The 25949-nt window shown below is 52.0% G+C and overlaps 3 protein-coding genes, 1 long non-coding RNA gene and 1 other non-coding gene across 6 annotated transcripts; 2 read left to right on the top strand and 3 right to left on the bottom strand.

Annotated features, from left to right (window-relative positions):
* Positions 1–1664: 1664 nt before the first annotated feature.
* On the bottom strand, positions 1665–7330 carry UNC119 (unc-119 lipid binding chaperone). 2 transcript variants are annotated; one of them, XM_043479840.1, is made up of 5 exons: positions 7024–7330; positions 3478–3591; positions 2887–2989; positions 2607–2779; positions 1665–2346 (listed from the first exon to the last, which is right to left on the bottom strand). In XM_043479840.1, exons 1-5 carry the CDS (start codon positions 7241–7243, stop codon positions 2234–2236), a joined length of 723 nt encoding a protein of 240 aa, XP_043335775.1. In that variant the 5' UTR covers positions 7244–7330; the 3' UTR covers positions 1665–2233. The 2 variants fall into 2 exon arrangements, with proteins under 2 accessions (XP_043335775.1, XP_043335781.1); XM_043479846.1 differs by lacking the exon at positions 7024–7330 and adding an exon at positions 6987–7011.
* LOC122448509 lies at positions 6666–12518 on the top strand. The gene is made up of 3 exons (XR_006271641.1): positions 6666–6746; positions 8111–8294; positions 12392–12518. It is a non-coding gene; the product is annotated as an uncharacterized LOC122448509 (long non-coding RNA).
* On the bottom strand, positions 8322–19951 carry PIGS (phosphatidylinositol glycan anchor biosynthesis class S). The gene is made up of 12 exons (XM_043479827.1): positions 19797–19951; positions 19381–19520; positions 19187–19298; positions 16702–16791; positions 16192–16283; positions 14612–14819; positions 13972–14114; positions 12814–12928; positions 11506–11651; positions 10612–10712; positions 9769–9979; positions 8322–9413 (listed from the first exon to the last, which is right to left on the bottom strand). The coding sequence occupies exons 1-12, from the start codon at positions 19828–19830 to the stop codon at positions 9138–9140; spliced, it is 1668 nt and encodes a 555-aa protein (XP_043335762.1). The 5' UTR covers positions 19831–19951; the 3' UTR covers positions 8322–9137.
* On the top strand, positions 15647–15719 carry TRNAG-CCC. The gene has a single exon. It is a non-coding gene; the product is annotated as a tRNA-Gly (tRNA).
* Positions 19952–21906: 1955 nt separating the features above from the next.
* Positions 21907–25705, bottom strand: ALDOC (aldolase, fructose-bisphosphate C). Its single transcript, XM_043479816.1, has 9 exons — positions 25307–25705; positions 24204–24325; positions 23903–24114; positions 23735–23789; positions 23480–23640; positions 23275–23358; positions 22866–23040; positions 22537–22736; positions 21907–22407 (listed from the first exon to the last, which is right to left on the bottom strand). The coding sequence occupies exons 2-9, from the start codon at positions 24313–24315 to the stop codon at positions 22312–22314; spliced, it is 1095 nt and encodes a 364-aa protein (XP_043335751.1). The 5' UTR covers positions 24316–24325; positions 25307–25705; the 3' UTR covers positions 21907–22311.
* Between the last annotated feature and the right edge of the window lie 244 nt (positions 25706–25949).

Genomic DNA, 25949 nt, shown 5'->3' with positions numbered 1-25949 from the left:
CCTGCCCCCAGCCCACTTAACACCAGTAGAGCCTGGTAACCACCTCATAATCCAGCCACCATCATAAATGCTTGAAAACTCAGGACGACTTAGACAGGAAGAGATGGGGAGAGAGCACTGAAACAAAGGGAATGGCATAAAGCAAGTGTTTGGAGGCATGATTTATCAGTCGCTTTCAGGAAAGTGAATATGTACAATGTGAAAGACATGTGGAGCCTTAGCAGTTCAGGTGTTGGCAATTCTCCTGAAGATGATGGTGGGCCACTGAGGAGATTAAGCAGGAATGACCTGGTCAGATTATTTCTGGCAGCTGAGTGAAGGGTGGATTGGAAAGAGTGAAGCTAATAGCCAGTACATATTGAATGCTAGGCCCAAGCCTGAATGCCTTACATGTGTTAGACTGTCCACAATCAATTCTGAGGATTAAGCCCATTTTTCAGAAAATGCTGGCTCACAGAGGTTAACTTGCTCTGCCAACATTGCACAGCTATTAAGCGGTCATGTCAGGGTGCTCCCCAGTACTTCCATGCTAGAGGCAGAGGGGTGCTGAAGAGGATATTGTAGGCATTCGAATGAGAGGTAAAGAACTGCAGAGAAGCAGATGAAGTTGAGACTTTTAAGAGGCGAAATCTCCAGTGATTGGATGGAGATAGAGACGGGAGTTGAGACTGAGTCCCTGGTTTGTGGCCCGAATGTTGGGGTGAATAGGATTCATCTACGAATCCTCTCTAGAACCCTCCAAGCAGGATGACTCTTGCTCCCTGTGCGCTCAGTTCATCTTATCCTAGAACAGGTATTTGTTCCGTGTCTCACTCATTTTATTTGGTTCCATCAGGTCTTAGTTAAGGCATGTGGGATCTATTTCCCTGACTAGGGCTCAAACCTGGGGCCCCTGCATTGGGAGCAGAATTTTAGCCACTGGACCACCAGGGAAATCCCAATGTCCCACTCCTTTTAGAATCCCAGAGTTCAGCCCAGATCTTGGCCCTCCCGCAAGGGCTCCACAGAACCCAGGTGAATTCCAGCACTTCCAGGCCTCGCAGGCTTAGATTAACTATAGATTAACTATTCAGTCTAGAGAGAAATAGCACCAAGTGTATCCAAATTAGTGCCTGGAACAGTAGGCTGTAAACCCTGATGTAAACTCTCCATCTACCTGTTTCTGAATTTCCTCCATTAAGATGAAGACATTCTCTGTGTTTGGGGTCATGCTGGGGGCAGTGTTATATGCAGGGCAGTCAAGCCTGGGGTCCTCCTCAAGGCAGCTGAAGGCAAGAGAGCGCCAGGCCTTAGCCTTCTCTCTGATGAGGGCTAAAAGGACAACCTAACAGTCCTAGCAGCCTCTGGGTTCAGGGAAGGTGGGGTAGAGGGCAAGGCCACCTTCCCAACACCTTCCCTCCGACCCAGAGTCGCAGGCCCTTGTCCCAGCCTCTGTTTTTCAAGGTTAGCTACGACTTTGGGCCAAAGTTTCCCTTCTGCGTGCTCAGGTCACCATCCTTATATCAAAGGAAAAACCCTTTCCAGCTGCAACACATACTAAATACTGACTCTAGATGCCTGGAGTGGTATCCAGGTGCAGAGGATCAGGAGACAGGAGTCTCCTGGGACCACATCACTGCCCCCCACCAGCCACCACCACACACACATGCCAGTCCACAACCAGAGAACAGAAAAGGAGAGTTTATTGAAAACTATATACAGTTGGTCCAGCCCCTACCACAGGCTGTAATCTGGGCAGGTCCTTCCCACACCTCAGGCACGATCTCAGCCCCTGATGGTAGAGACTAGGGCTGGGGTCAGGGCCCAGACTCCCTTGGGAAACATGACGGCCAGACCCCGCATGGAACTTCATCTGTGAATTCACAACTCCAAATGGCCTGTCGGTGGTGGGCAGAGGAAAAGCCTGGATATGGGATCTCTATTCTGCAACTTGGGCCCAAGCAGCTAGGGCCAACTAGGTTACCCTGAAGTCCTGGCCACTCCTCCACGAGGAGGTCTTCCTGGAATGTGCAGGTGAACAGTCCCGCTACCACCCCACCCCACGTGCCAGGCCCCAGGGGCTGCACAGGCTCGGACTGGGGGACCTCGGGCACCCTCCCTCCCAACACTGACTCAGGGCTCAGGACTTCGGCAACACTCCTTGGACAGAAGACCCAGGGTTGAGAGGTGAGTGTTGGGGTGGTCACGGCTGTGGGCCCAGGACCCTCTCGAGGTTGGGGGTGGCTTGGGGGGGTCAGGGCGTCCCGCTGTAGGAATAGTCAGCTTTGTTGTGCATCACCAGCCGGTCATCCACAAAGTAGAAGCTGTCGGACTGTGTCTCATACGGGTGACAGATCATCTCGTTGACTGTAAGAGAGGCCCAGCCAGTTGGGGGCAAAGGTCAGGAGCCTGGGCCAGGACACGGCAGGGGCTACAGGACTCGGGGACGGGGACAGGTGAACAAAGAGTTCCCCCAGCCTCTTTGGGTCTCAGTTTCCCTATAGGTGGCTTAGGAATGGGGGCTAGACACAAGAGACCTGGGATGGGAAGAGAGGGGCTCAGACCCACGCTCCCTCCAACCTGTTCCCTCTGAGTCCCCCGCCCCCCAGGTTCCTCCCCCAACGCACTTAGCTCCTCGGAGAGAGCTGGGAAGTCGTAGATGTGCTCGCAGGTGTTCTTGCTGCTGGGGATGCAGAAGCCAAAGTGGAAGTCGAAGCTTTTGAGCAGCTGGTTGCGGAAGTAGTGCCTCTCAATCATGCGGAAGTTGTTGACAGGCTTGTCTCCCACTGTGAACTCCACCCTGAGCAGAGAAGGGGGCGGGGCTGAGCTGGGCCCCCGGAGGGGCTCAGCAAGAACTCCGGAAGGGCTCCTTCCCACCCCCACCCCTCACCCCGGTCGGTGACTCACGTGGCTCCCACCTGCCTCAGGCGGAGGAAGGCAGGCGTGAACTGGTAGCGGACAAAGCGCCCAGCATTGGGGTCCAGATCCCGCGGGTTGATGGGCAGCCGCTCTGTAATGCACCCCAGCCGGTCTCAGTGGGCTTCAGGTGGGACCCATGCCCACCCGAAGTTTCACCCCAGCGACCTCATCTGTCTGAATTTTTTTCAAAACTCCTCAGGAGATCCTGATTCATATTGAGGGTTCAGATCATTGGCCAAATGCTTCCAATTGCTTTTAAATTGGTCAGCAGGTCACCAGTTTCATCTGCGAGTCCCAGAGCCCCAAGAGATAAAAAGACCTGAGGCCTCTGGGGCTGCAGTTCCCAAGGGGGCCTACAGGGGGCAGGCTGGTAGGGACTGAAGGGGCAAGATTGTCCTTCCCCAGGGACACAGGGAAAGGTAAAGACGAGGCCCAGCCCCAGGCAGAGGGCCGCGCTGCTTGGTGACTCCTGGAGAGGCCTGGGTGCCAATCCCAGCTCTGTTCTGTCTCCTCGGTGGCCTCCGGGGTCCCTGGGCGGCCCACTTCCTCTGTGGATGATGGCGTACCCAATGCACTCACCTGAAGCTGGGGGCTTCTTGATTTCAAAGAGGACAGTGCCTGAGTCCATGTCCCGAATCTTGAACCTGACGAAGTCAATCTTGTAGATATTCTCCTCGGGGGAACACAGGTAGTCTAGGGGAGACAGGTGGCTGAGTGAGGAAGGGACCTAGCTACCCCAGACTAGCTACCACTTTATCTGATCCCTAGGATGACTGCCTTGCAGAGAGAGAGAACTGAGCCTCTAACCCCCACAGAGCGTGGGGGAGACATAGCTCTCCTCTTGGGATCTAACAGGGGACAACTTGTTCTCTCCTGGTAGCTTCTGGGTCAGGGAGGGGCAGGATGGAGGACAAGGCCACCTCCCCCACACTTTCTCTCCCAGCCAGTGGTGGAGGGCCCTTATTCCAGCCTCCGCTGTGTCAGGAGTGGCTCGGTAACTTTTAACCAAACCAGTCTAGAAACAGGTGAGAAGCCCCTCCCCCACCACCCTGAGAAAGAATATATGCCCTGCTTTTAGGAACCTCACTCTAATGGGGGCAACACAGCTCTATTTCCAGAGAGGATACCCCTGCCCCTCCTCTGGCCCATGGCAACCCCCAGTGCCACATCTAAGTGTGTCAAGCAAGGACTTTATCTGACCGAGGGCTGGGGCAAACAACCCCTTCCCTGTTCTTCCTCACCCCCAGGCCCCTCCTCTCCCCATAAGAGGCTTATACAAACCCAGCTCCCTTAAGCAGCTTAGTCAAAGCTCTGCTGACTCAAGCCCAGAGCCTGGAATATTCAGGGGGGAGGTGGGTGTGGAGAGAGGAAGTGAGCCACCTTTGCTCTCATCCCCCATTGATCTTCAAACAAGAGGAGGTCTTAGTAGAGGAGGTCTTAACATAGGGAACCCCCCCGCCCCGTTAAAGGTCATCCATCCATCCTTGACTCTGAGCCACCCCCAGAGAGAAGAGGCAAGGCCAGTAAGAGGGTGTGGCAGGTGTAGCAGGGCTGTGCCTGGGCTAAGGGGAATCCTTGAGCCCAGAAGAGGAACCAGGAACAGTGGTGGGCCTGGCTTGAGGAAGCTCAGAAATAGCAGGGCCTGATCCAACCCTCACCACTCTTGCAGCAGCAACTGCAAGCACCCCAGCAGCAAATAGGAAGAAACAGAGATGTGCAGTGGGGGCCCCGGTGCCTGCATGGCATCACATCCTCCCCGCAGAGGCCCGGAAATCACCCGCTAGGCCCCTAGGCCACCACTGATCCCTCTGGGGCAGGAAGAGGAAGTGAACGTAAAGTCATTCTCTCTTCCCAAGCCTGGGGCAGCCCCCTCCAGGAAGGCATCCTGGTGGCCACCTGGCACTTGGGGTCCAGCAGGGACTACACAGGGCTTATGGTGGGGCTGGAGCCCTGGCCTGCCCATCACAGCCCACGGTGGGGAGAGGAGGAATGGAAGTAGGCAGGTCCTACCTCACCCTGTACACAACTTACTTTCACAGAAAGTAAACACTAATCCAAAGACGTAGGAGGAAAGTACAGGGCAGAGGAGAGGAAGGGGCAGAACTCGGAACAGCAACCTAGTCGCCCAGCTCCCAGCTCCCAATAGACTTCTCCTCCTTCCCCCATTCCCTAACTTCTGGAGCCTCTCCTCTCATTGGAGAACAACTTGCAGTGTGACCTCTGCCTCTTCTACTGCAAACTCAACCTATCAATCCCTTTGTCCTTACAGGAAGTGAGGAATGGAAGATGCCCATGGCTCAGGACACCACCTCCACTCCCTCCCCCGCCCGGAGAAGGATGAAGCCTGGGACTCAGGGTCAGGTCCGATAAGGGGCAGAGTGGCTGAGGGCTCAGAATGCAACTGCTCCCTTCGCCTCAGCCACAAATAGCTTCCTAAGCTGGATTCGGGGCTGGGTAATCCAGGAAGAACAAACTCAGACCTGTGCGATTAGGGTCAGAGGGGACTGGGCAGTGTTGCCAGTGGGGAGAGTCTTGGAGCCCTGTTCTCAGCTTCCACAAAGGAGAGAGATCTGGTGAAGACTTCCCTAATCGCCCACAGATGCTGATTCTCTAAGGGCTATGAATTTCCCCCAAATTCAGACACACAGTTGTATATGGGCTAGAAGCCCCTCTGGCTGCAAAATCACCTCGAAAGTTACCTAGGACTGGGACAAGTTAGACATCCTATAAGGAAGTTCTGCCCCAGAGCCAACCTGAATCCTAAACACTGCTGTTGCCAGTTATAGCCCAACTGGCACCAACATCAGACTGGTCCAGGCGCCCTCCCTCTACTACTGCCTGCTTGGGTAAGGCAGTTCAGGGCTCCAGGGGCCCAGCCAAGAATGGGGGCTGCCTAGCTAAGAGAGGAGGGAGATGCTGGTTCCCTGGGGACCCAGATGCACAGGCCTAGACCTGCCATCACAGTCCCCTCCACAGCTGTCTGGAAGCCCTGGACTTTTCTGCTCCTGCAGCGCCAGAGCTCAGGTCCAGTCCAGCAACTGCTCCCTACCCCCACAGGGGGACTCCAAAAGTTGCCCTCACAGAGGAGCCAGGGCAGGGTTACTAACCAATGAGGCCAAGATAGAAGGCCACTGCCTCTCCAAGAGCCTTCTGTTCTTTGAGGCTCAGCCACGGCCTCTGCCATGACACTTCCCTCCCTTGTTCCCTGCCTACAGTGACCCCCTCCCCTGCCCTGAATGCCCAGTTGTCTGCCTCCAGGCAGTAGCCATGAGCAGTCCTGAGGGGCCCTCAGTATTGACAAAAGAGCCCTATTTACAGAGCATGCACGGCCTGCCAGGCACAGTGCAAAATCAGAGGATTTATTTTCACAACAGCTCTCTAAAGGTAGGGGTCATTATTCCCATTTTACAGATGAGTATGCTCAGAGAGGTGAAGTTATTAGCCCAAGGTCACAGAGCCAATAGGCCGGCAAAGTTGGAACTTCAGTTTGGCAATCCAGCTCAGAAACTCAACCACAGGGGAGGCCGGGCCTCCCAGAAGAGGACAGGCCCTAGTTCAGGCTAAAGGGGGTATTAACCCACTTCCTTGAGAAGCCCAGAGTCAAACCACTGAAGCTTCCTCTTCAGGTCCTTTCCTGGGGAGAGCGATGGCCCCAGACTTCCTGGGGTGTCCAGTGTGAAAGAGACCTAAGGGTTTTGATACCACACCTAGCCTCTAGGGTGGAGGAGACTGGGGGCTGACTGCATTCAGCCCCCCTCCTCATTATTGCAGAGAAGATCTTCAAAGGACTCTGAAGACTCTGTGGGGAGGGGGTCACAGTTGCAGCTGCTGCCCCACCTCCACCATGGGTAAGGGGGATGGACTCCTCAAAAAGGAAAGGGGTGGAAACCAATCTCTAAAGGGACAAGGGGGGCGCAGAGAGAGATCGAGGGAAGGGGGGACATGGAGATCTCAGGCTTGGAGGCAGAAGGGTAGAAGACACAAGCGAGGGGGACCTGGGTGGGGGAGGGGAGGCGGGGGAAGTGCTGGAAAGGGGGCGGGGGCCCGGGCTCCGCGCGCCCCGAAGACCCCCTCTCGTGCTCTCTCACTCCTGCCCGCGGGCGGCGCTGCCTCGCGGGTGCTCACCACCGGTGATCCGCTGCAGCCCCAGCACGTCCTCCGGCCCGATCGGCTGCTTCCTCTGCAGCGGCCCCGGCCTGGGCCCCGGGCCTGCCTCCGGCTCCGACTCGGACCCGGATTCGGATTCCGCCTGCAGCTCCGGCTTAGGATCCACGTTCGGGCCCGAGGCCCCTGGAGCGTGCTCCGCTCCGGTCCCGGCCCCGCCGCCGCCCTTCTTCACCTTCATGGCCTCGCGGGGCCGCGGCTCGCCTGCTGCCGCCGCGGCTGCCTGCGCCGGCTAGAGCCGAGAGAAGGGGGAGCGTCCGCAGCCCCGCCCCCGGCCGGACCGGGGGCCCCAGGTACCGCCCCGCCCCCGGGTGGGCCCGGCGCTGGCCCCGCCCACCGCCCGCCCACCTGGGCTACTGACCCGGGGCAGGGAGGGGGCCCGCCCGGGAAGTCGTTCATTTTTCCGGCAGGGGTTTTCAGGGGTCCTGGCTACCTACTCCTTCTTATTCGCTGGCTTCCAGCCACTCCGACCTTCCCTCTGCCCCGCACGTGAGTTCCCGTCTCAGGGCCTGGGATGCTCTTCCCCTAGATGGCCTCCTCTTGCTCTTCCGGTCTCAGCTCAAATGTCATCTTCTCAGAGGCCCTCTCAAGACACCTCGTCCCTCTCTGATCAGCCTGTTTTTTCGAATGCATCATCTGAAATTCGTTTCAGTTGCTCATTGACCAGTCCTCCTCCAAGACCAGTTCGGTGAAACTGGAGATCCCGTCTTTGTTCTCTAGAATACCTAACACTTAGTACAGTGCCCACTGCAGCCTGCACTCACCACAGTTGACCCTTGAACAACACGGGTTTGAAGTGAGTGGGTCTACCTATCTGTGGATTTTTTTTCAATAGAAAATACTACAGTACTACATGATGGGAGGTTGGCTGAATACGTCGGTATGGAACTGCAGATAAACAGGGCCAAATATAAATTATCATCTGATTTTTGAATGCACAGAGGGTAGGCATCTCACCCACTACGTTGTTCAAGGGCCAACTGTATATTGTTTTAGAATTTATGAATCATTTAGTATCTGAGAGCTTACACTGCTATTTCTCTCCCAGACCCCCCACTAGATAACCCAGGAAATTCTGAGGGACAACAGCCTACAATGTCTAGCCACCACAAGGCCCTCCAGGACGGGAAGGCGGGAAGAGCATGTGGCCAGGTGGATGTAAAATGGACTAGTGAGCCCAGGAAGACAGACAGGAGGAAAACCATGACTTACACACGAATGAAGAATGAAAGGTATGATCACACTTCGTATCATTCCAGTTCATATTCAACCAATGTTTATTGAGAGCCTATAATATGCCAGACACTTTCACAAGCTCATCACATTTAATCCTCACACCCATCCTGTAAGGGAGGTGTCATTAGTGCTATTTTAACAAAAGAAAAACTGAGGCTCAGAGAGGATTAAGTAGCTTATTCAAAGCTCCCCTGATAATAAGTGCAGAAGCAAGGGTTGAATTCAGACATGTTGGATCCCAAGTCCAGAATTCTCCCCACTGTACCACACTGCCTCTATACAGGGATGAAGAAGGGAACCTCTGCCACACAGCATCAGGCTGCACCCACCAAGTGCAGCCACCCAGGAGAGGGGAGAAGGCCCCAGAGATGACAAGGGCCTGGCCCCTTCCAGAAGAGCAGTGCTAGGGCTCTCTCTGAGGGATCAGAGAGAAGCAGGAGGAAAGGGCCCTAGAACCCAACCCAGGGCTTTTACCTAATGCTCCTCCTCAGTTCAAGAGGACTGTGAGGAACAGGGCAGAAACACAAGCTGCCCCTGCTGCAGAAGGAGACAGAAAAGGGCCTTGAAGTTCAAGTCAGGTAAGGAGACCCAGATTGGGTCTTTTGAGGTTTGGGGGTTGGAGTGGGGGGAGGAGATGAAGAGTGGGAGGGACCTGAGCCACAAGAATGGGGAGCACAGGAAAGAGGAAACCCTCTTAGAGTATTCTACTTTGACTGCTGGAGTGGTGACAGAGCAGTCCGGAGACAAATCACTTGTGGCAGGCCCTGTTATGTGCCTCTCAATCTAACACCTCCCCTCCTGGCTGGAAAGGAAGGCTTCCTACTGTGATGCCGACCCACTCAGTCTATCTTCTCAGGCTTTTTCCAGGACTTGCGAGTCTCCAGGAAGATTTTGAACAGGGACAAGAGGATGGGCACAGCCATGGGCAGGAAGAGCGGGATGTAGATGGCAAACTTCTGGTCATCAGGGAAATAGAGGAGGTGGAGGAGCGAGGGATCAAAAAAGGCACGCTCCGAGGATGTCACCGCTTCCCGGCTGGCAGCGAAGGCAGAGGCCAGGTGCCCAGAGGACAACTCCTCCGCCGCCTTCTGGACTGCAGCTACAGCCCTGTACACCTAGGAAAGGGCAGGGCGTTACCGGAAAGTCCGAGGCATCAGCTGGTAGGGAGGGGTGGGAGAGGGCCCCACTGTGTCTTCTATCTACCAGGCAGGTTGCTGGAAGTTCACCCGGGATAAATGGCAACCAGTATAAAAGGGCCAGGGGTTATCGTCTTAGTGCCCGTTTAACACTTCACACCCACACTGCACTCCTCCTGGGGAGCTGGCACTGCCCTCTAGAGGAACCCTGGGCCCTCAGGGTGACATGCCCATACACTCCCTGGACCTCAGATGGCTCTCTGCCTTCACCACTCCCTGGCCCTTGCTGGCCACTCCACTTCTCAGCCACAGAATGCATCCCCTGCCTGCTTACCTCAGACGCCACATCGTCCTTGATGACAATATTGCTGATCTTGCCCAGAAGCTGGGCCAGGGAGGTGAGAGTAGTGGTGGCTGTGGCCAGGTTCTCCACGGACCGGGCCCAGAGCAGCCGGTCTAACTCCCAGGTCATTATCCCTTCACTCTTAGGCCCAAAAAACAGGCATTTTGGAGGCAGCTGGGGCTGAGCAATCCCAAAGAGCAGCCTGTAGGAACAGCGCAGATCAAAGGAGCAAAGACCACAAGGTGGGAGAAGATGGTTGAGATTCCTAGAGTAACTATCAAGATTTTCCATCTCACCCAGAACCACAGGGGTTGTAGGAAGCACCTCAGGGTCTTGGAGGGTTGAGAGGCAACCCTAAGCAGTTCAGAGCCCCAAGCTCCACTTTAACCAATGATCTCACTTTTTGTTGTTGTTGAAGTTTAGTTGCTAAGTCGTGTCCATGGGGGTCTTTTGTGACCCCCATGGACTGTAGCCCGTCAGGCTCCTCTGTCCATGGGATTTCCCAAGCAAGAATACTGGAGTGGGTTGCCGTTTCCTCCTCTAGGGGATCTTCCCGATCCGGGGATTGAACCCACGTCTCCTATACTGGCAGGCGGATTCTTTACCACTGAGCCACCACAGATTCATAAGCCTATTTTTCCTAAAACAGTCTTTGTCAGCAACTAGTCTTTCTTAGGAGAAGGATGAAGGGATTCTTGGAAACTTTTCTTGGTTTCCTTGGGGCTCCAGGCACCGCCAAGGTATCCCTGCCAGGTGAGAGTTCAGTCCAGTCAGCCCAAGAGACAACAGTCAGACTCAATAGCCACGCCCCCAAGTGGATCCCTAGGACCTCACCGCAACTGAGCCAGGAACACCTCCATAACCCGCACCATGTCCACCTCGACGCTCACCGGCAGCTGCGAGCCATTGTAGGCTTTGGGGTCCACATTGTATACCTGCAGGGGGCAACGAGGTGGCCTCAACATCACGCCAGGACCATGCACAGCTCTGCCCCAGACCCTCTGGCGGCCACGAGAGAAAAGGAAGACATACTCTGTGCTCTTTAAAAATGACAAACCAAATATTTCTGGAATACCTGCTATTAGGAGTTTTATATACATGATCTCCACTATTATCAGTCGTTTCCGACTCTGTGCAACCCTATGGACTACAGCCAGGCTCCTCTGTCCGTGGGATTTTCCAGGCAGGAATACTAGAGTGAGTTGCCATTTCCTTCTCCAGAGGATCTTTCCGACCCAGGGATCAAACCCACATCTCTTATATCTCCTGCACTGGCAGGTGGGTTCTTTACCACTAGCACCACCTGTGAAGCCCTATATCTCCATTACCCCCTCACATATCTTATTAAAGAAATATCTGTTAAAAAAAAGAAAAAGAAATATTTGTATTCCATTTTAGAGTTCCTACCCATGAGAAACTCCCAATCGTACAAGGGAGACAGAGTTCCCAATCTTACAAGACTCCCACAGATAAGGCCTAGATCTAAGTTATACACAGAATAGTCCTAAGTCAGTGCAAACTGCCAAGTGCAGAAGGGGCCGATTATAGCAACACTGATAGAAACAAAAAGCAGTGGGACCAGCCAAGGAGGGGCACGAGCTCACAGCACCCTCACCTCCCCAACCCACTCAGGCCAGGCCACAGAGGAACAGCAGAAGGAACATTCTCAGAAACATTAGTCTGTCCCTGAAGCCTGGGCTCTGGGCTCTGTGCGGTGTGACCATTTACCATAATGCCACCCCAGCGGGGACTGTGGAAGGCGTTGGTGGCCACTGGAGCCCCATCCTTGTCCTGAATGTACAGGGGGGAGTGGGCAAGCTCCGGAACGTAGAGGAGAAAGTTGAGCACGGGGTAAAGGGAGGCGGCGCTGGATCCTGGAGCACAAGGAGAAGGGGAGTCAGCACAGCAGGTTGGATCCAGATCTGAGTTCCAGATCAGCTGCTGACTGCTGGGCACTCACTCTGCACCTGTTTCCCCAGCTGATAATCACTAAGATATCCTCCGGGCCTGGGTGTCTGTGGCAAAGAACCTCAACATTCTCCCAACATGTGCCACGTCCCTGAAAGTGCATTCCTGACCCCGAATTGCCCCTCCTCCAACAGACCCCCACACCACACCCTGCCACCTTCGACTGTCTAAGACAGCTCTCTGCCCCACTACCATACTGCACCCATATTACTATAACCCGTTCTTAAGCACAAGGATAAATCTGACCTCAGGTCAGTCCCTGCTTCATATCCTTCTGCAGCCAGCCACTCTTACCAGGTTAAAGTTCAGACACCTTAAAGTGGTGATCTAGTGCCTGCCTGCCTGGCCAGCCTCAACTTGGTCACTCTCTCAAAATTCATCCACAGTAAACTTTTCTGAGCTTCCAGAATGTCTATGCACTCTTAACTCTTTTGCCTCTAAGCTCATAGTGGCCTAGCCTGAAATCTTCTCTCTCTCTGTAGACAGTCATGCCGTTAAGCAGTCCCTCAGACTTTGAAGGGAGGAAGGGAGAAAGGATTCACCAAGGCCTCTCATGTTGCCCCTCCCATAGCCCTTGATACACGCCAGCCTAACCCTGAAATTCCACAGCTAGTGATTTACTCCCCTTGGTTTGCCTCTATTACAGTTCTTGGTCACACCTCCTCTTCCTAGGATCCAGCCCCAAAATGAAAAACTGGAATCCCAGCTTCAAGGTTCCTCAATCAGCGAAACTCTCAACTCAAATTCCGCCTCCATGTACTGCTACTGTTGTCCTTCTTACAAGAAAGTGTGGCCGTATCTTCCCTGGATGGTTTGCAGGGACGATCCATGTGTTCATAAAAAGTGCTGGGAATGCTTAATAAAGCGCTTTTGGCTATGACAGTATGGAAGTGGAGACGTCAGTAGACTATTATGGGAAAAGAGCCTAAAAGCCCAGCACCTCCTCGACACTCTCAGACCAACCCAACCTGGGAGCAGCCACTATATACAACCCACCTCCCACCCCAGGCTGAGCCTACCAGGTTCTTCCCTGGCCTGGCAGAGAGACCCTCAACCTCAGGAGCTCACCCAGCCGAGACTCCACGGGGTTGATGACATGGGGGAGGCTGTGTGCGGCCAAGTAGTAGCTGGAAGAAGCTGAGTCAAAGCGGGGGTTTACCCCCAACACTGCATAGTAAAGGATCTGCAGAACAAAGAGGAAAAACATGTTATTTTGTCTGTTGATTGACAGTCCAGTGTGTCCTCAAAAAGATAACAATTAGGCAGAGAAAATATGAGAGACAAAAATCAAGGCTTATGTATACCTATGGTTGATTCATGTTGCTGTTTGGCAGAAACCAATACAATTCTGTAAAGCAACTGTCCTTCAATTAAAAAAAAAAATTAAAAAAAAATCAAGGCTGAGAGAAAACAGGACTAGGGAAAAAAAATAACAAAGCTAAGGATAAAGTTAACACACTAAATCCATACTTTGAACACATTATTTTACCAGGCTCTCCAAAAGCCTAAACAAAAAAGAGCATAATTCAGTGTCCACAGATCAAATCAAGTCAGCTATTCACAAGTAATTACTCCCACTACCAAGACCTGATAAAAATGTCTCCCACATTTTCCCTAAAAAGGACACTGTGTGATTCAGAAAACGACATTCTTCACATCTTTATTGTTACTATGTTAACATATTTCAGGAAGTTTTTTTTTTTTATTTTATATTGAAGTATAGTCAATTAACAATGTTGAGACAGTTTCAGGTGGACAGCAAAGGGACTCAGCCATACATATCCATGTATCCATCCTCTCCCAAACTCCCCTCCCATCCAGGCTGCCACAGAACACTGAGCAGAGTGTGCTATACACTAGGTCCCTGTTGGGTTATCCATTTTAAATACAGCAGTGTGTACACGTCCATCCCAAACTGCCTGTTTGTTTTTAAATAAGTTTTTAGGATAGTAAAACTGTTGAACACAGTTCCAGAAGGAGCCATAAGGAAGTTAAGTTTTTTAACAAGCACTGACAAAATCCCCCAAGCTGGACATCAAGGAGGGAAAGTAGACCCCAGAACCATATACATACACAGGAATTTCCTAACCAACCAGCAAGCTCAAAGAGCCGGAAGAGCAGACTACACTTGTAAAGGCTAAATATGTATGGTAGAAAAGGATGGTGTAGGATGGCAAAGGATGGTGCACCCAGGAAAAGGGCCCCTCAGCTCGCTCCTAGTCTCACCTGTGAGTCCACGGAGAAGTTGCCTGCCGCACTGAGGGCACCCAGGAAGGGCTGCACATAGCGCCGGACGGCCCCCTCAATGTCCCAGTGGACGTCATGCGACTTGGGGTCAGGGTTGAGTAAACTGAAGGTGATTTCATAGCCTATAGAAACAGGAGTCAGGGAAGCCAGGGGTTCCCTGGCTGAGCTGCACTTGTTTCTCCTCTGGAAGGGGCCTGATTGCCATCACGGAACCAAAGGGAGGATAAAACTGGGATGAGGAACACTGAGTAAGAAAAAGATGAGAGACTTCTCTGGTGATCCACTGGCTAAGACTCTGCGCTCCCAATGCAGGGGGCCTGGGTTCAGTCCTTGGTCAGGGAACTAGATCCCCCATGCTGCAACTAAGATTTCACACAACCAAATAAATAAACAAAAATATTTTTTAAAGAAAAATGAAACTAAAACCTATGGCTGATTGATGTTGATGTATGGCAGAAACCAACACAGTATTGTAAAGCAATTATCCTTCAATTAAAAATACTTCTATGAAATCAAAGAAAGGAGTGAAGCATCTGCATGCAGATTCCCCTCCCACCCCAGAGTCTCCGCATAATTCATTTCCCTCTCCCTTCCCCTGGCAAAAGCTGGGTCATCCTACCCAGGCTGGACTTGAGAGGCCGCCTCTTATCAGAGCTCCACTTGTCCTCGGGAAGGTGGTCAGCCAAGGCTGCAGCAAGAACGTCCTCAGTCAAAGACATGGCCTGCGCTACCTGGATGATGCGGCGGCCGATGATGTTAAAGGCCTCCCGGTGCATTATCCCCCGCACAACTGCCATCCTCTTGGGCCCAATGTAGCTCATCATGTCCTATGAGGGGCAAGCAAGGGACAGGAGGCCGACACAGCTCAGGGAAGAAAGCAGAGGAGCACTCCGGCTCCTGTCTTTGAGAATCTGGTCTTTTGCCACCGACCAGCAGGCCTGCACCTCTCTCTGGATTCACAGTGAACTAATTATCTCAGCATTGCTGAGCTAGGGGGATATATGAGTGTTTTCATTCATTTCAGTTCTCTTCTTCCCAGTCGACACACGTCCAGGCAACAGCTATATCTTTGTGGGCTAGAAACTAAGAGATGGCACTGAGCCATCTAAGGAGAAACAAACCACTGGCAAGTTTGATATAAGCAGACAGCACATGGCAAAGAGGCAAGTACAAGAATTTTCATGGCAGCATTATTTGTAATAGGATAAAACTGGAGACAATCCAAATGCCTGTTAGTGACAGAATGGATAAACTGTGATATGTTTATACAATGAAACATAAGGCAGAATTTTAAATGAACGCATTAGATTCAACTAGACATCATGAATGACTCAAACATAAAGGTCGAGCAAAGTGAAAGCTGGAGAAGAACATGCACTCTATTATGCTATTTACATAAAGTTCAAAAACAGGTAAAATTAAACACAGTGCTTATAGAGATATAACATGTGGTAAAACTTGAAAGAAAAGTAAGAAAACGATACACACAAACTATGCTCGCCTTGGGCTGAAAGGGAATGGGATATAACCATGGAGATACACAGGGCTGTGCTGTAGTTTGCAAACTGGGGGTGGGAAATGCATGTTCATTAAAATTTTCTTTCATCTTTTTGTAATAATTAACATTTCATTATAAATTTAAAAATAAGGGATTTCCCTGATGGTCCAGTGGCTAAGACTCTATGCTCCCAATGCAGAGGGCCTGGGTTCAATCCCTAGTCAGGGAACTAGATCCCACATGCTGCAACTAAGTTCACATGCCACACACAACTAAAGACCCTGTATGCTACAACGAAGATCAAAGATCTCACGTGCTGCAACTAAGACCTGGCACAGTCAAATAAATAATATTTTAATAAGTAAATAAAATAAAATGTACCTGGTAGCTTCCAACTGAGCCTTTTCCTCAGTAAGTGAAAAGATCAATGTGTGGCTCATATTATCATCACATTCAAAGCAGCCTCTTTAACCCTACTGACTTTTTTTTCCACTTTAAATTGAAACTTTAACCATCTCCAAGCCTTGGATTTAGAAAGACCCAGAGTCCATGAAAACAATCCCTATTTGTATTCTTTTTAAAAAATACTTGCGGAGTTTTCTGCAGCAAAAGAAAGGAATGGGCAATCCCGCAACCAGGAGACTTAGGTGAGGACGAGCTGTAGGGAGACGGCAAGGCCGCAGCCTGTCTGCTCACCCTACCTGAGGGAGAAGCGAGGAGCGTTCAGAGATCACGTACACTGTCAGGGAGCCCTCTGCTTGCTCCGATGGCTCAGCTAACATGGTTTCTGCCTCTGGGGACGAGAGCAGGTGGTTTACCAGGAGGAGAAAACACCATTCCCTCTCCCTCTGGCTCCTCCAGGATGCCTAGTCCATCACTCCACCTCCCACTCACACCCAGCTGACACGGTGGCCAGGTTTGGCACTCGGTGGCCCACGCTGAGACACAAGGTCTCTCACTCCCAGCTTTCCCAGAGAGGTTCTGGAGTTAAGACAAGGGATGGAGGAAATTCCCTGGTGGCCCAGTGGTCAGGATTCTGGGCTTTCCCATTGCCATAGCCCAGGTTCAATCCCTGGTCGGGGAAGTGAGATAGCCACAAGCTGCATGATGCAGCCAAAAAAAAAAACAAAGACAAAGTATGGAAACTACACACTTAGAAATCAGAAGGAAAAAGAGGGCTTCCTATTAAAAATGATCACCCCTTCCGGTACCTTGTATATTGCCCAGTGACAGGGCTGCCTCCTCATGATCCAAAGCCCTCCGATAGGCCTTCTGGAAACGGCATTTGATTTTCAGTTTATCTGAGAGAAAAGAAAGAGGCATAATGAGAAGATCCCACCTTTCCAGCCCTAACACTGTCCAGCATCCTGGAAAGCAAGATGACGACGTGCAGAGAAAGACCAAGAAGCTACAGCCAGATCTAATGATTTATGCAGACTGTGTGTGCGTGCTCATGTCTGACATGTCTGACTCTTTTTGACCCCATGGACTGTAGCCCACCAGGCCCCTCTGTCCATGGGATTTTCTAGGCAAGAATACTGGAGTGGGTTGCCATGCCCTCCTCCAGAGGATCTTCCTGATGTAGGGATCAAACTCACATCTCTTGCATTTCCTGCATTGGCAGGCAGGTTCTTTACCACTAGCACCACCTGAAAAACCATGGATGATATAAATACACGGCACTGCACCTCGTCCACCTGCCCAGCTCTTGCCTCTCCCTGTGTACCTTCAACCTGAAGTACCCTCCCCACAGGGAAATCTACTATAATATTCATTACAATGAAAAGGTATAAGGAGGAAAACCATATGATTATTTCAATAAATGCCTCAAAAGAATTAAACTCAGTACACACTCTTAATAAAAAGAAGATGCTGGAATAGAGACTCAGACATAGAGAACGGACACGTCAGGACTTCCTTGGTGGTCCAGGGGCTGAGCTTCCACACTCCCAATACAGGGGGCCTGGGTTTGATCCCTGGTCAGGGAACTAAGATCCTGCATGCCACACAATGCAACCAAAAGAAAAAAGTATTTTTAGTTAAAAAAAAAAAACCTGAACCTGATTTTAAACAGACCACTGGATCTAACTATCAGTTTATAGGAAATAAGGATAATAAAGAAATACGTTAAATGAAACCAGGAGGAAAAAAATCTGCTAAATCTAGAATGTGAGATGTCCTAACAAACAAAGGACCTGGTTTCTCCAACAAATCAATGAAAAGAAATATACTGGTATGGGGTAGGAAGAGCTGATATATAACAAAAGAAAAAAGAGAAACTTAACAAAATGGAGGTCATAATGTTAGGATTAAATGAGGCAACACATGTAAATAAAGTGTTTCACCTAGTTTCTGGCATATAATGAACAACTAATATTAGTTTTCATTATTACTAACTAGTGTTATCCCTTCCTCACCTCCTCATTTAACCTGAATTCCTACACTTCCTTTAAAAATCTGTCTTAAAAATTACAACCCTCGGGACTTCCCTAGTGGCACAATGGATAAGAGTCCACCTGCCAAAGCAAGGAACACAGGTTCAATCCCTGGTCAGACATGTCGCTGAACAGCTGAGCCTGTGTGCCACAACTAATGAGCCTGTGCTCTGCAACAAGGGAAACCACCACAATGAGAAGCCTGCACACTGCAATCAAGACCCAGCACAGCCAAAAATAAGAATGTGGAGGTTGTTTAAAAAACAATAAATGCTGTCTCTTTAAAAAAAAAAAATTACAGCCCTCAAAACCTTCTCTACTTTTTTTCCTCCCAGTTATGGTCTCTTTCTTAAGTACAGTCTCTGTTTCTTATATACTTATATACTTCTACATTGATTTCTTTCTCTGTCTCTCTCCCCTACCTATGGATTTCTTGAAACCATTATGAATTTCTTATTCATCTCTAAATTCCTGATACCTAGGAAAAGTGCTTCCCTAGTGGTTCAGCAATGCTGGAGACCTTTGTTTGATCTCTTGGTTGGGAAGATCCCCTGGAGGAGGGCATGGCAATCCACTCCAGTATTCTTGCCTGGAGAATCCCCATGGACAGGGGAGCCTGGCGGGGCTACAGTCCACAGGGTCGAAAAGAGTCCTAACACGACTGAGTGACTGAGCACACAGGAAAAGTGCCTCACACTCAGTAAAGTGTTAATGTTAAAGTGAATAAGGCCTGTATACAAGTTCAAATTGATTCCAAATCCTGTGTTCATTCCACTACATCCCACATCCTCCTCTGTCCCCTAATGAGCATCACCTGCTGCTGATCAGGTAGCATAACTGTTTCATGAAAAAAAAACTGCCATGTTAATGGTGAATACTGAATTTAAAACTTTTTTTTTTTTTCTCAGCAAACAGTGTTCATTTAGAGAGGGCTTTTAAAATAAAAGTTTAACCACTTTTTCAGGGTACCCATGCTCCTCCTGGGCTTCCCAGGTGGCACAGTGGTAAAGAATCCGCCTGCCAATGCAGGAGATGCAACGAACGCGGGTTCAATCCCTGGGTCGGGAAGATCCCCTGGAGGAGGAAATGGCAACCCACTCCAGTATTCTTGCCTGGGAAATCCCATAGACAGAGGAGCTTGGCGGGCTTCAGTCCATAGGGTCGCAAAGAGTCAGACACACACACACATGCTCCTCTTGGCCAGTCTATCTGTGGACTGAGCTCAAACCAGAAAGGCAGCCCTGTTCCCCCAGGAACTCACATTTCAGAGGGATCTCTCTCTCATGCACAACGGTGAAAGGCAGCTTTTCCTGGTCATCCAATGGCACTGACTCCTGGGTAAACACTACAGTGACCGGCACCATTAGCCGCAGCTGCGGGAAGAAGCATCAGGGCCATCAGCTGAGTCTCCATCCTCCCGGGCTGTCCCTTGGTCCTCCACCCCTGAGGTCTTACCTTCAGAGAATTCAGCCCACTGATCTCGGAGTAAGGCAACGGGGCCCGGTAGGTCTCCGTGGTCTTCCACCAGAGCGGCAACCCTAGCACGATGACCACCGTGGCGAAGAAGAGGGCGGCGCGCTTGCCTCGGACCACCTCTGCGGGGCACGGAGGGATCCACTGAGGCGCCAGCGATGGTCTCGGGTGCCTGCCCCAACCCCAAGGCGGAGGAGCCCCGGCAACCCATCCTCAGAGGCTCTCGGCCCGCCTTCCGAGGGATTCCCGGGCTTGGGGCCCGGGCCCGAGTCTGAAACAGTCCTGTCTGAGACGAACCCCGACCCCCAGTCCGCGAGACCTGACACACCACAGTCCCCACCCCTGCATTCCTCCCTCGCACTCCGCGAGCCGCAGCCCAGACCCGAATGCCACCGAACCTAGGTCAGTAGCGGCGGGCCCGGCGGCCGCCATACTTGCGTCCGATCACTCCTGCCGCTGAGGGGCGGGGCCGCGCAGACCTCCCCCAATCGGAAACCCTCACGGAGGGGGCGCGCCCACCGCCGCGGTCGCGACCAATCACGAGCGGCACTTCTGCGGGAGGAAACCTGGGACGGGTAGGTGGTGATGGAGTTCAGCCGTGTAGGACTCTTGCGACCCCATGGACTGTAGCCCGCCAGGCTTCTCTGTCCATAGGATTCTCCAGGCAAGAATACTGGAGTGGGTTGCCATTTCCTTCTCCAGCGAGGGGTAGGAGGGGTCCACAAAGAGCCTCTCCTGGAATTTGAAAGGTGGCTGCCCCGGCGTCAACGGGTGGTTGAGAAACTGTGCGGGTTTCGGTTTTGCTGGAAGACACCGTCCGATTCCATGTGGAACCTACTCCTAGCCCCAGGGATTAACAGCACAAACTCTGCAGTCGTTAAATACTAGCTGGGCGACCACGGGAAGCTCTAAGCCTCAATTTTCTCATGTGAAAAATGGAAATACTGACTAAAATGAGGTCATTCATAAAGAGCACACGGAAAGTCACCTGTCACGGTCATTGTTTATCATCCCTATTATAGAGCTCCTCTTCCTGACGAGCAAGCTAGTAGTACCTGTTTTAGCATATTTAGCTCATTTAATAGTTTTAAAATTCATTTGGATTCGTTCCTAACTTGTTAAAGTCTGAATACTTCGCTAAAATTCTTACAAATTCATGAGCACAGACTTTGGATCTTTCTTGTTCAAATGCGGTTCAAATCCCAGCTTCCCCACTTCACCTGAGCGATCTTGAGAAGCAATCTTGTTTCCTCATATTAAAATAGGAATAGCAGGGAATTCCCTGGTGGTCCAGTGGTTAAGACTTTGCAGGGGAATGGATTCGGTCCCTGGTCAGGGAACTAAGATCCTGTATGCATGAAGCTCAAAAAGGAATAAAATTGTTTTTTAAAATAAATAAATAGGAATTGCAATAGTATCTACTTTATATAGAATTGTTGTAGTACGTGAGTTAACGGTAAAGGCCTGGCAGGAGACTGCATATAAGTGTTAGCTATTTTTATATATATAAGAGCAGGCCACACTGAGCCTACATTCCCATATTGCAATAATTAGTTGGGAGAAGCATTGGCTGTGCATGTTACGTACAGCATGGCCTCCGCAGTTCACACAGAACACACCCAGCAGGTTCTCTCATCTTTTCATCTGCTCAGATAGACCCAGAGTCTCAACCTATTCCCAATGCCTAGGTCAAGAGGTCAAAGTTCAGCATGAGACCTCACCAGGTCACTCTTGCCCAGACCCTTAAACTGGCTCCCTCTGTGCCCCTATCTATCTCAGATAGGAATGAGCAACAGCCCTTGGCAACCTCTTAGATAAAGTGCTGGGTCTGGCAGTGCTTAGGTTGGGGATTTTCCTGTTGGGCAAGAACGCAGGTGCTGCTCCTGTAGTGGCTCCCCCTGGTGGAATATGTCAGCACAGCTGAGAGGTGACAGACTCCCATTGCCTCTTTGCCAAGTTTGGGGCCATGCACAAAAGCTGCTGTCAGAAGTTGCTTGGGTCTAGCCTCACTCTGGGCTTCCCTAGTGGCTCAGATGGTAAAGAATCCACCCACAATGCGTGAGACCTGGATTTGATCCCTGGATTAGGAAGATCCCCTGGAGGAGGCATGGCAAACCTACTCCAGTATTCTCGCCTGGAGAATCCCCATGGACAACAGAGGAGCCTGGCAGGGTAAATTCCATGAGGGTTGCCAAGAGTTGGACATGACTGAGTGACTAAGCACAGCACAGCCTCACTCCATTCTTCTGCAGCTGTAGTCCAGTGCCTCTGAAGTGGCAGTTCCTGAAAGACTCACAGCCCTCCATACCTCCTCGCTCCAACCTCAGACATCAACAAGAGCCTGAGCTGAGAATAGTGACTGGATGTGCCCCCCCTCCCCCTAAACTTAATGCCCAGTAAAACAAAATCCACCCTTTCCACCTCCACAGTCCAAGATGGCTCAGAGACACTACAGAGATCAGAAACTGGGAGGTGAAATTAGATATGTAAAAAATGCAGACAAAGTAGCATGTTTTGCTACCATTTATTTGCTATGTGGTATGCACACAAAGCATGAGTCAGCTCTGTTGCCCTACCCTCTGACCCCAGGAGAGAGGACGGGCAAGGAGAGCCCAAGGAGAAGCAACCCCATCATGGGAAAATTTTGGGGGGTGGCAGAGGCTGGGGGGAGACCCAGGCATCCTGCTCTGACTTCTAGCAAGTTCTCCTGCTCTCAGTCATGAGGGCTCCCTATCCTCCCATCCAATGGTCCCAGGTGCAGCAATCTGAGAGGGGAGGGGAGGAGATCAAAGGAAGATGACTCAGTGTCGGATGGAGGCATCTCTGCTCTGCATGGCTACTTGGCCCTGGCCATAACTACAGGCAAAATTGGGTGCAGGTGGTCGGGCCAAGGGCTGTGGTGTGGAGGGGTACTCAGTAGGCGTGGTTGGCAATGTAGAGGGACTGCGCTGCTGCTCCACCATCTTCTCCGCTGCCTTCATACTTGCCCTGGGCTGCAAGCCCATTCACCTGCAAAAGGAGGGGAGTAAGTAGGCCGACCCAGTCCACAGGTTCCTGACCCTGTCCAGGCTAGAGCCTCTGGGCTACCACCTGCCTAGCTACACCCCACCTCCCCACCCACCACCTTTAGCTCCCAACCTCAGCCCGCTTGATGAATTCCTCAGTGGCGGCCCCAGCATTGTCCTGTTGCCCTCGCCAGGCATTGAGTGCAGAGGCCTGCAGGGCACGCCCATAGGAGAAGGTAAGGGCCCACGGCCGGGGAAGGGGGCATCGGTTGATAGCATTGAGGTTGAGAGATGCCTCTTCTTCACTCTGACCCCCAGACAGGAAAGTCACTCCTAGGACAGAGAAGAGGAGACAAACCGATTGATCACTCCTTATTTTCCAGGGTAAGGAACTTCTGGAGGCCACAAGAAGAACCTGAGAATGGGTCTTAGGGATAAGAACAGCTTTGGAATCAGTGGTACCTGGGACAGCCGGGGGCACAGTGCGACGCAGGGCAGTGACAGTTGCCATGGCGATCTCCTCTGGGCTATACTTAATGGGGCAGGCATGGCCAGGGGTCACCATATTTGGCTTGAGTAGGGTGCCTTCCAGGTACACGTGATGGTCACTCAGGGCCTTGTACAAAGCAGCCAGGACCTGGGGATCAGAGGAGGTTGACTAAGGTTCTGGACCCCTGCCATTATGTTCCCTGGCTAGGGGTGAGTGGGTATGACTGTGAGAGTGGGTACAGGCCAGACTCACAGGTATGTTCTGGGATCAAGTAAAAGTGTGCTTGAGGAAAGTGCCTGCATCTGAGCCAGGGATTGTGGAGCACAGGCTCCCTGTCAGGTTCTCCCTGTGGTATATGACTGTGCCCAGGTGCGGACTCACCTTCTCTGTAACGTACTGGCAACGTTTGAGGTCATGGTCTCCATCAGGCAGAATCTCAGGTTCCACAATAGGCACAATCCCATTCTGCAGGTAAGAGCAGAGTAGCTTAGGAGGGGCAGGAGGTAGGATGGAAGAAAGCCATGTAACTCTCTCGCCACCAGGCACAGAACACCCATCTGACCACCTCCCACACACATAGGCACACCTGCTGGCAGATACTGGCATAGCGGGCCAGCACATTGGCATTCTCCAGAATGGCAAGTGCTGAGGGTGTGCGCTCACTGATTTTCAGCACGCAGCGCCACTTGGCGAAGTCAGCGCCATCCTTCTTGTACTGGGCACAGCGCTCTGAGAGCCCATCCAGCCCTGTAGGCAGAGTGCCAACTTCATTATTCTGTTCCTCGTTGCTGGCAGCAGCCAGCCAACAACTCTGTAGTCCTGAAGCCCACCCCTCCTGTACCTTGAGTGGTGGTTTCTCCATCAGTTCCGGCTAGAGGCACTACACCCTTGTCAACCTGAAGGGGAAACACAGGCACAGAACTGAACCCAGGCAGGACCTTGTTTGCCACTCCACACACGCACACACCTATTTCCATGCTCAGCCCCCATCTAGGGCCAGTGGCTGCACCTTGATGCCCACGACAATCCCCTTATCCTGGATGGTGCGGACGAAGGGGACACCATTATCATCTTTCTGGTAGAGTGTCTCATGGAAGAAGATGACACCGCCGATGCACTTCTTTACACGGTCATCGGCACTGAACAGGACCTGGCGGTACAACCGGCGGTTCTCCTCGGTGTTCTCTACCCCGATTTGGCTCAGTCGCTTGGCCATGCTGCCTGGGGAGGGGCAAACGAAGTAGGGTAGCAAGGTCATCCCCAAGCTCCTTGGCCACCTCTTCCCCACCTGACCGCAGGGCCCCACCTACCTACAGACTCATCTGCGGCCAGAATGCCTTTGCCTGGGGCCACAATCCGCAGGGCAATGTCGGACAACTCCTTTTTCTGCTCAGCAGAAAGGGCTGGGTACGAGTGGGGCATGGTGACAGTTCTGTGGAATGGAGACAAGGTATAAATGCTGGACCCCACCCACCCTACATCCTCTGCTTCCTCTCCTATCCATGTGGGCCAAATGGCCTCTTCCTTCCACCCCAACAAGCAGGGGTTGGGAACAGAGCAGCAGTCCTTGGCGCAGATCCTGGACATCAACATGGCACCAGTCTCTCGAGCAGCTAACAGGCTCGGGGCCCCAGTTCCCACATCTCCTTTTGTCCGTGACGGGCACCCTTCCCAGCCCCAGGGTGGGGGTAGGGAGGTGAACAGCCCCACAGCTACAGGTCTTCTTATGAAACTACTGCCTCAATAAAGATGCCAGTAATTCTTTCACTGAATTTGGCCCCGTCTTCAGGTAGGCAAAAGCCCTGGCCATTCCAATTTCCCTTTTCTCATCGTCACTCAGCAGGGCCCTGAGGGAAGGTGCACTTACTTCCGAGGCTTCAGAATGAGGCAAAAGTACCCATCATCCCTCTTCCCTCAGCTTCTGGAGGAAAAGGGTGGGGGTAGGGAGTAGCAGTGGTGCAAAAAAACAAAACAAAACTAACGGCCACAGGCTTCCATAACCTCTTCTCCATTCCTTGGGAGAATGGGAGCAGAGGCTCAGGATTGAAAGGGAGGAAGAGATACAGGATAAGGAGGGAGGAGACCTATGGGGAGATGATGGTGAGACAGGCTAACTAGTCAGGGGGACCGTGAAGGCAGGAGAACTGGAGAGGAAATTCAGCCTAGGAGAGGAAGCAGGCTGAGGTTAAAACGGTTTGAGTGGAAAAGTCTAGCCGGTAGAGGAAGATTTGGAATCGGAAAAGCTGCATCAGAGCTAAAAGGAAGGGGTGCTGTGGGAGAAGCTGAGCCGTGGAGTGGACAGAAAGGAGAGAGTTGAGAAGGCACATCCAGGGCCCCACAGGAGCAGGGCAAGGATGGCAGAGGGAAGGGTCAGGGAGAGGAAGCGGAGTGCTGAGCAACTCCCGGGGCTCACCTGTGCGCAGCGAGGTAGCTGCGCAGCCACAGGAACAGCTCGCGTTCAGATCCGCGACAGCTGCGGATCCAGCCCCGGCTTCTGTAAATGAGGCTGCGGCTGCCGCAGAGCTACGTGACACCCCCCGGAGGGCGGGACCGGCCCCCCCTCCCAGCCCTGGCCACGCCCCCTCCCAGGACTGGACTGCGCTGTGTGACCACGCCCACAGAGGCGGGGCGATGAGGTGGAGTGACTGACTCTGCCGGGATCTCGGAGGTAAGTTGTAGCCTGTCCTCCTCCCACCTCGTGGAGCCCAGACACCAGGGGAAAGGCCACCTTGGCAGAAAATGGCCTTGTTCTTACTCCTGCCACAGTGGCCTTTGTGCAGAGGACTGTGCTGGCTGTTGGGGATGAATCCTGGTCTGGTGAAGGAGAGTCACCGTAAACAATTACCATAGATAGGGTAGGTGGAACACAGGCAGCAACAGTGTGCGAGTCCAGGGCAGAGGGTTCTGTCTTCACCCCCTTATTCACCAGGGCTACCCCAGAGGCGGGTGGAGAAGGTAAGAGAATGAAGCCTTGTCTGTTTCTCACCAGGCAGTGAGCCAGGGAACAAGCAGTCCAGTGCCCAGAGTATTTGGGGAAGCAAGAAAAGGAGTCAGGA

The sequence above is a fragment of the Cervus canadensis genome, chromosome 1 (assembly GCF_019320065.1).
Source record: "Cervus canadensis isolate Bull #8, Minnesota chromosome 1, ASM1932006v1, whole genome shotgun sequence".
NCBI classification, from domain to species: domain Eukaryota; kingdom Metazoa; phylum Chordata; class Mammalia; order Artiodactyla; family Cervidae; genus Cervus; species Cervus canadensis.
The sequence above is the reverse complement of the archived record's forward strand: the minus strand, read 5'-3'. Positions and strand labels throughout refer to the sequence as shown.

Bases quoted from the DNA above. Each gene is read 5' to 3' on its own strand.
- ALDOC (XM_043479816.1), bottom strand. From the start codon at position 24,315: ATGCCCCACTCGTACCCAGCCCTTTCTGCTGAGCAGAAAAAGGAGTTG. The intron at 23,790-23,902 runs GTGCAGCCACTG...TTTCCCCTTCAG, and splicing joins GGATTGTCGTGGGCATCAAG to GTTGACAAGGGTGTAGTGCC. The intron at 23,359-23,479 runs GTGTGCCTATGT...TCTTACCTGCAG, and splicing joins ATGCCAGTATCTGCCAGCAG to AATGGGATTGTGCCTATTGT.
- UNC119 (XM_043479840.1), bottom strand. From the start codon at position 7,243: ATGAAGGTGAAGAAGGGCGGCGGCGGGGCCGGGACCGGAGCGGAGCAC. The intron at 3,592-7,023 runs GTGAGCACCCGC...TGTCTCCCCTAG, and splicing joins GCTGCAGCGGATCACCGGTG to ACTACCTGTGTTCCCCCGAG. The intron at 2,347-2,606 runs GTGCGTTGGGGG...CCTCTCTTACAG, and splicing joins AGCTCTCTCCGAGGAGCTAA to TCAACGAGATGATCTGTCAC.
- PIGS (XM_043479827.1), bottom strand. From the start codon at position 19,830: ATGGCGGCCGCCGGGCCCGCCGCTACTGACCTAG. The intron at 16,284-16,701 runs GTACCGGAAGGG...TCTCGTCCCCAG, and splicing joins GTCACTGGGCAATATACAAG to AGGCAGAAACCATGTTAGCT. The intron at 12,929-13,971 runs GTGAGACTAGGA...TTTGTTCTGCAG, and splicing joins ACTTCTCCGTGGACTCACAG to ATCCTTTACTATGCAGTGTT.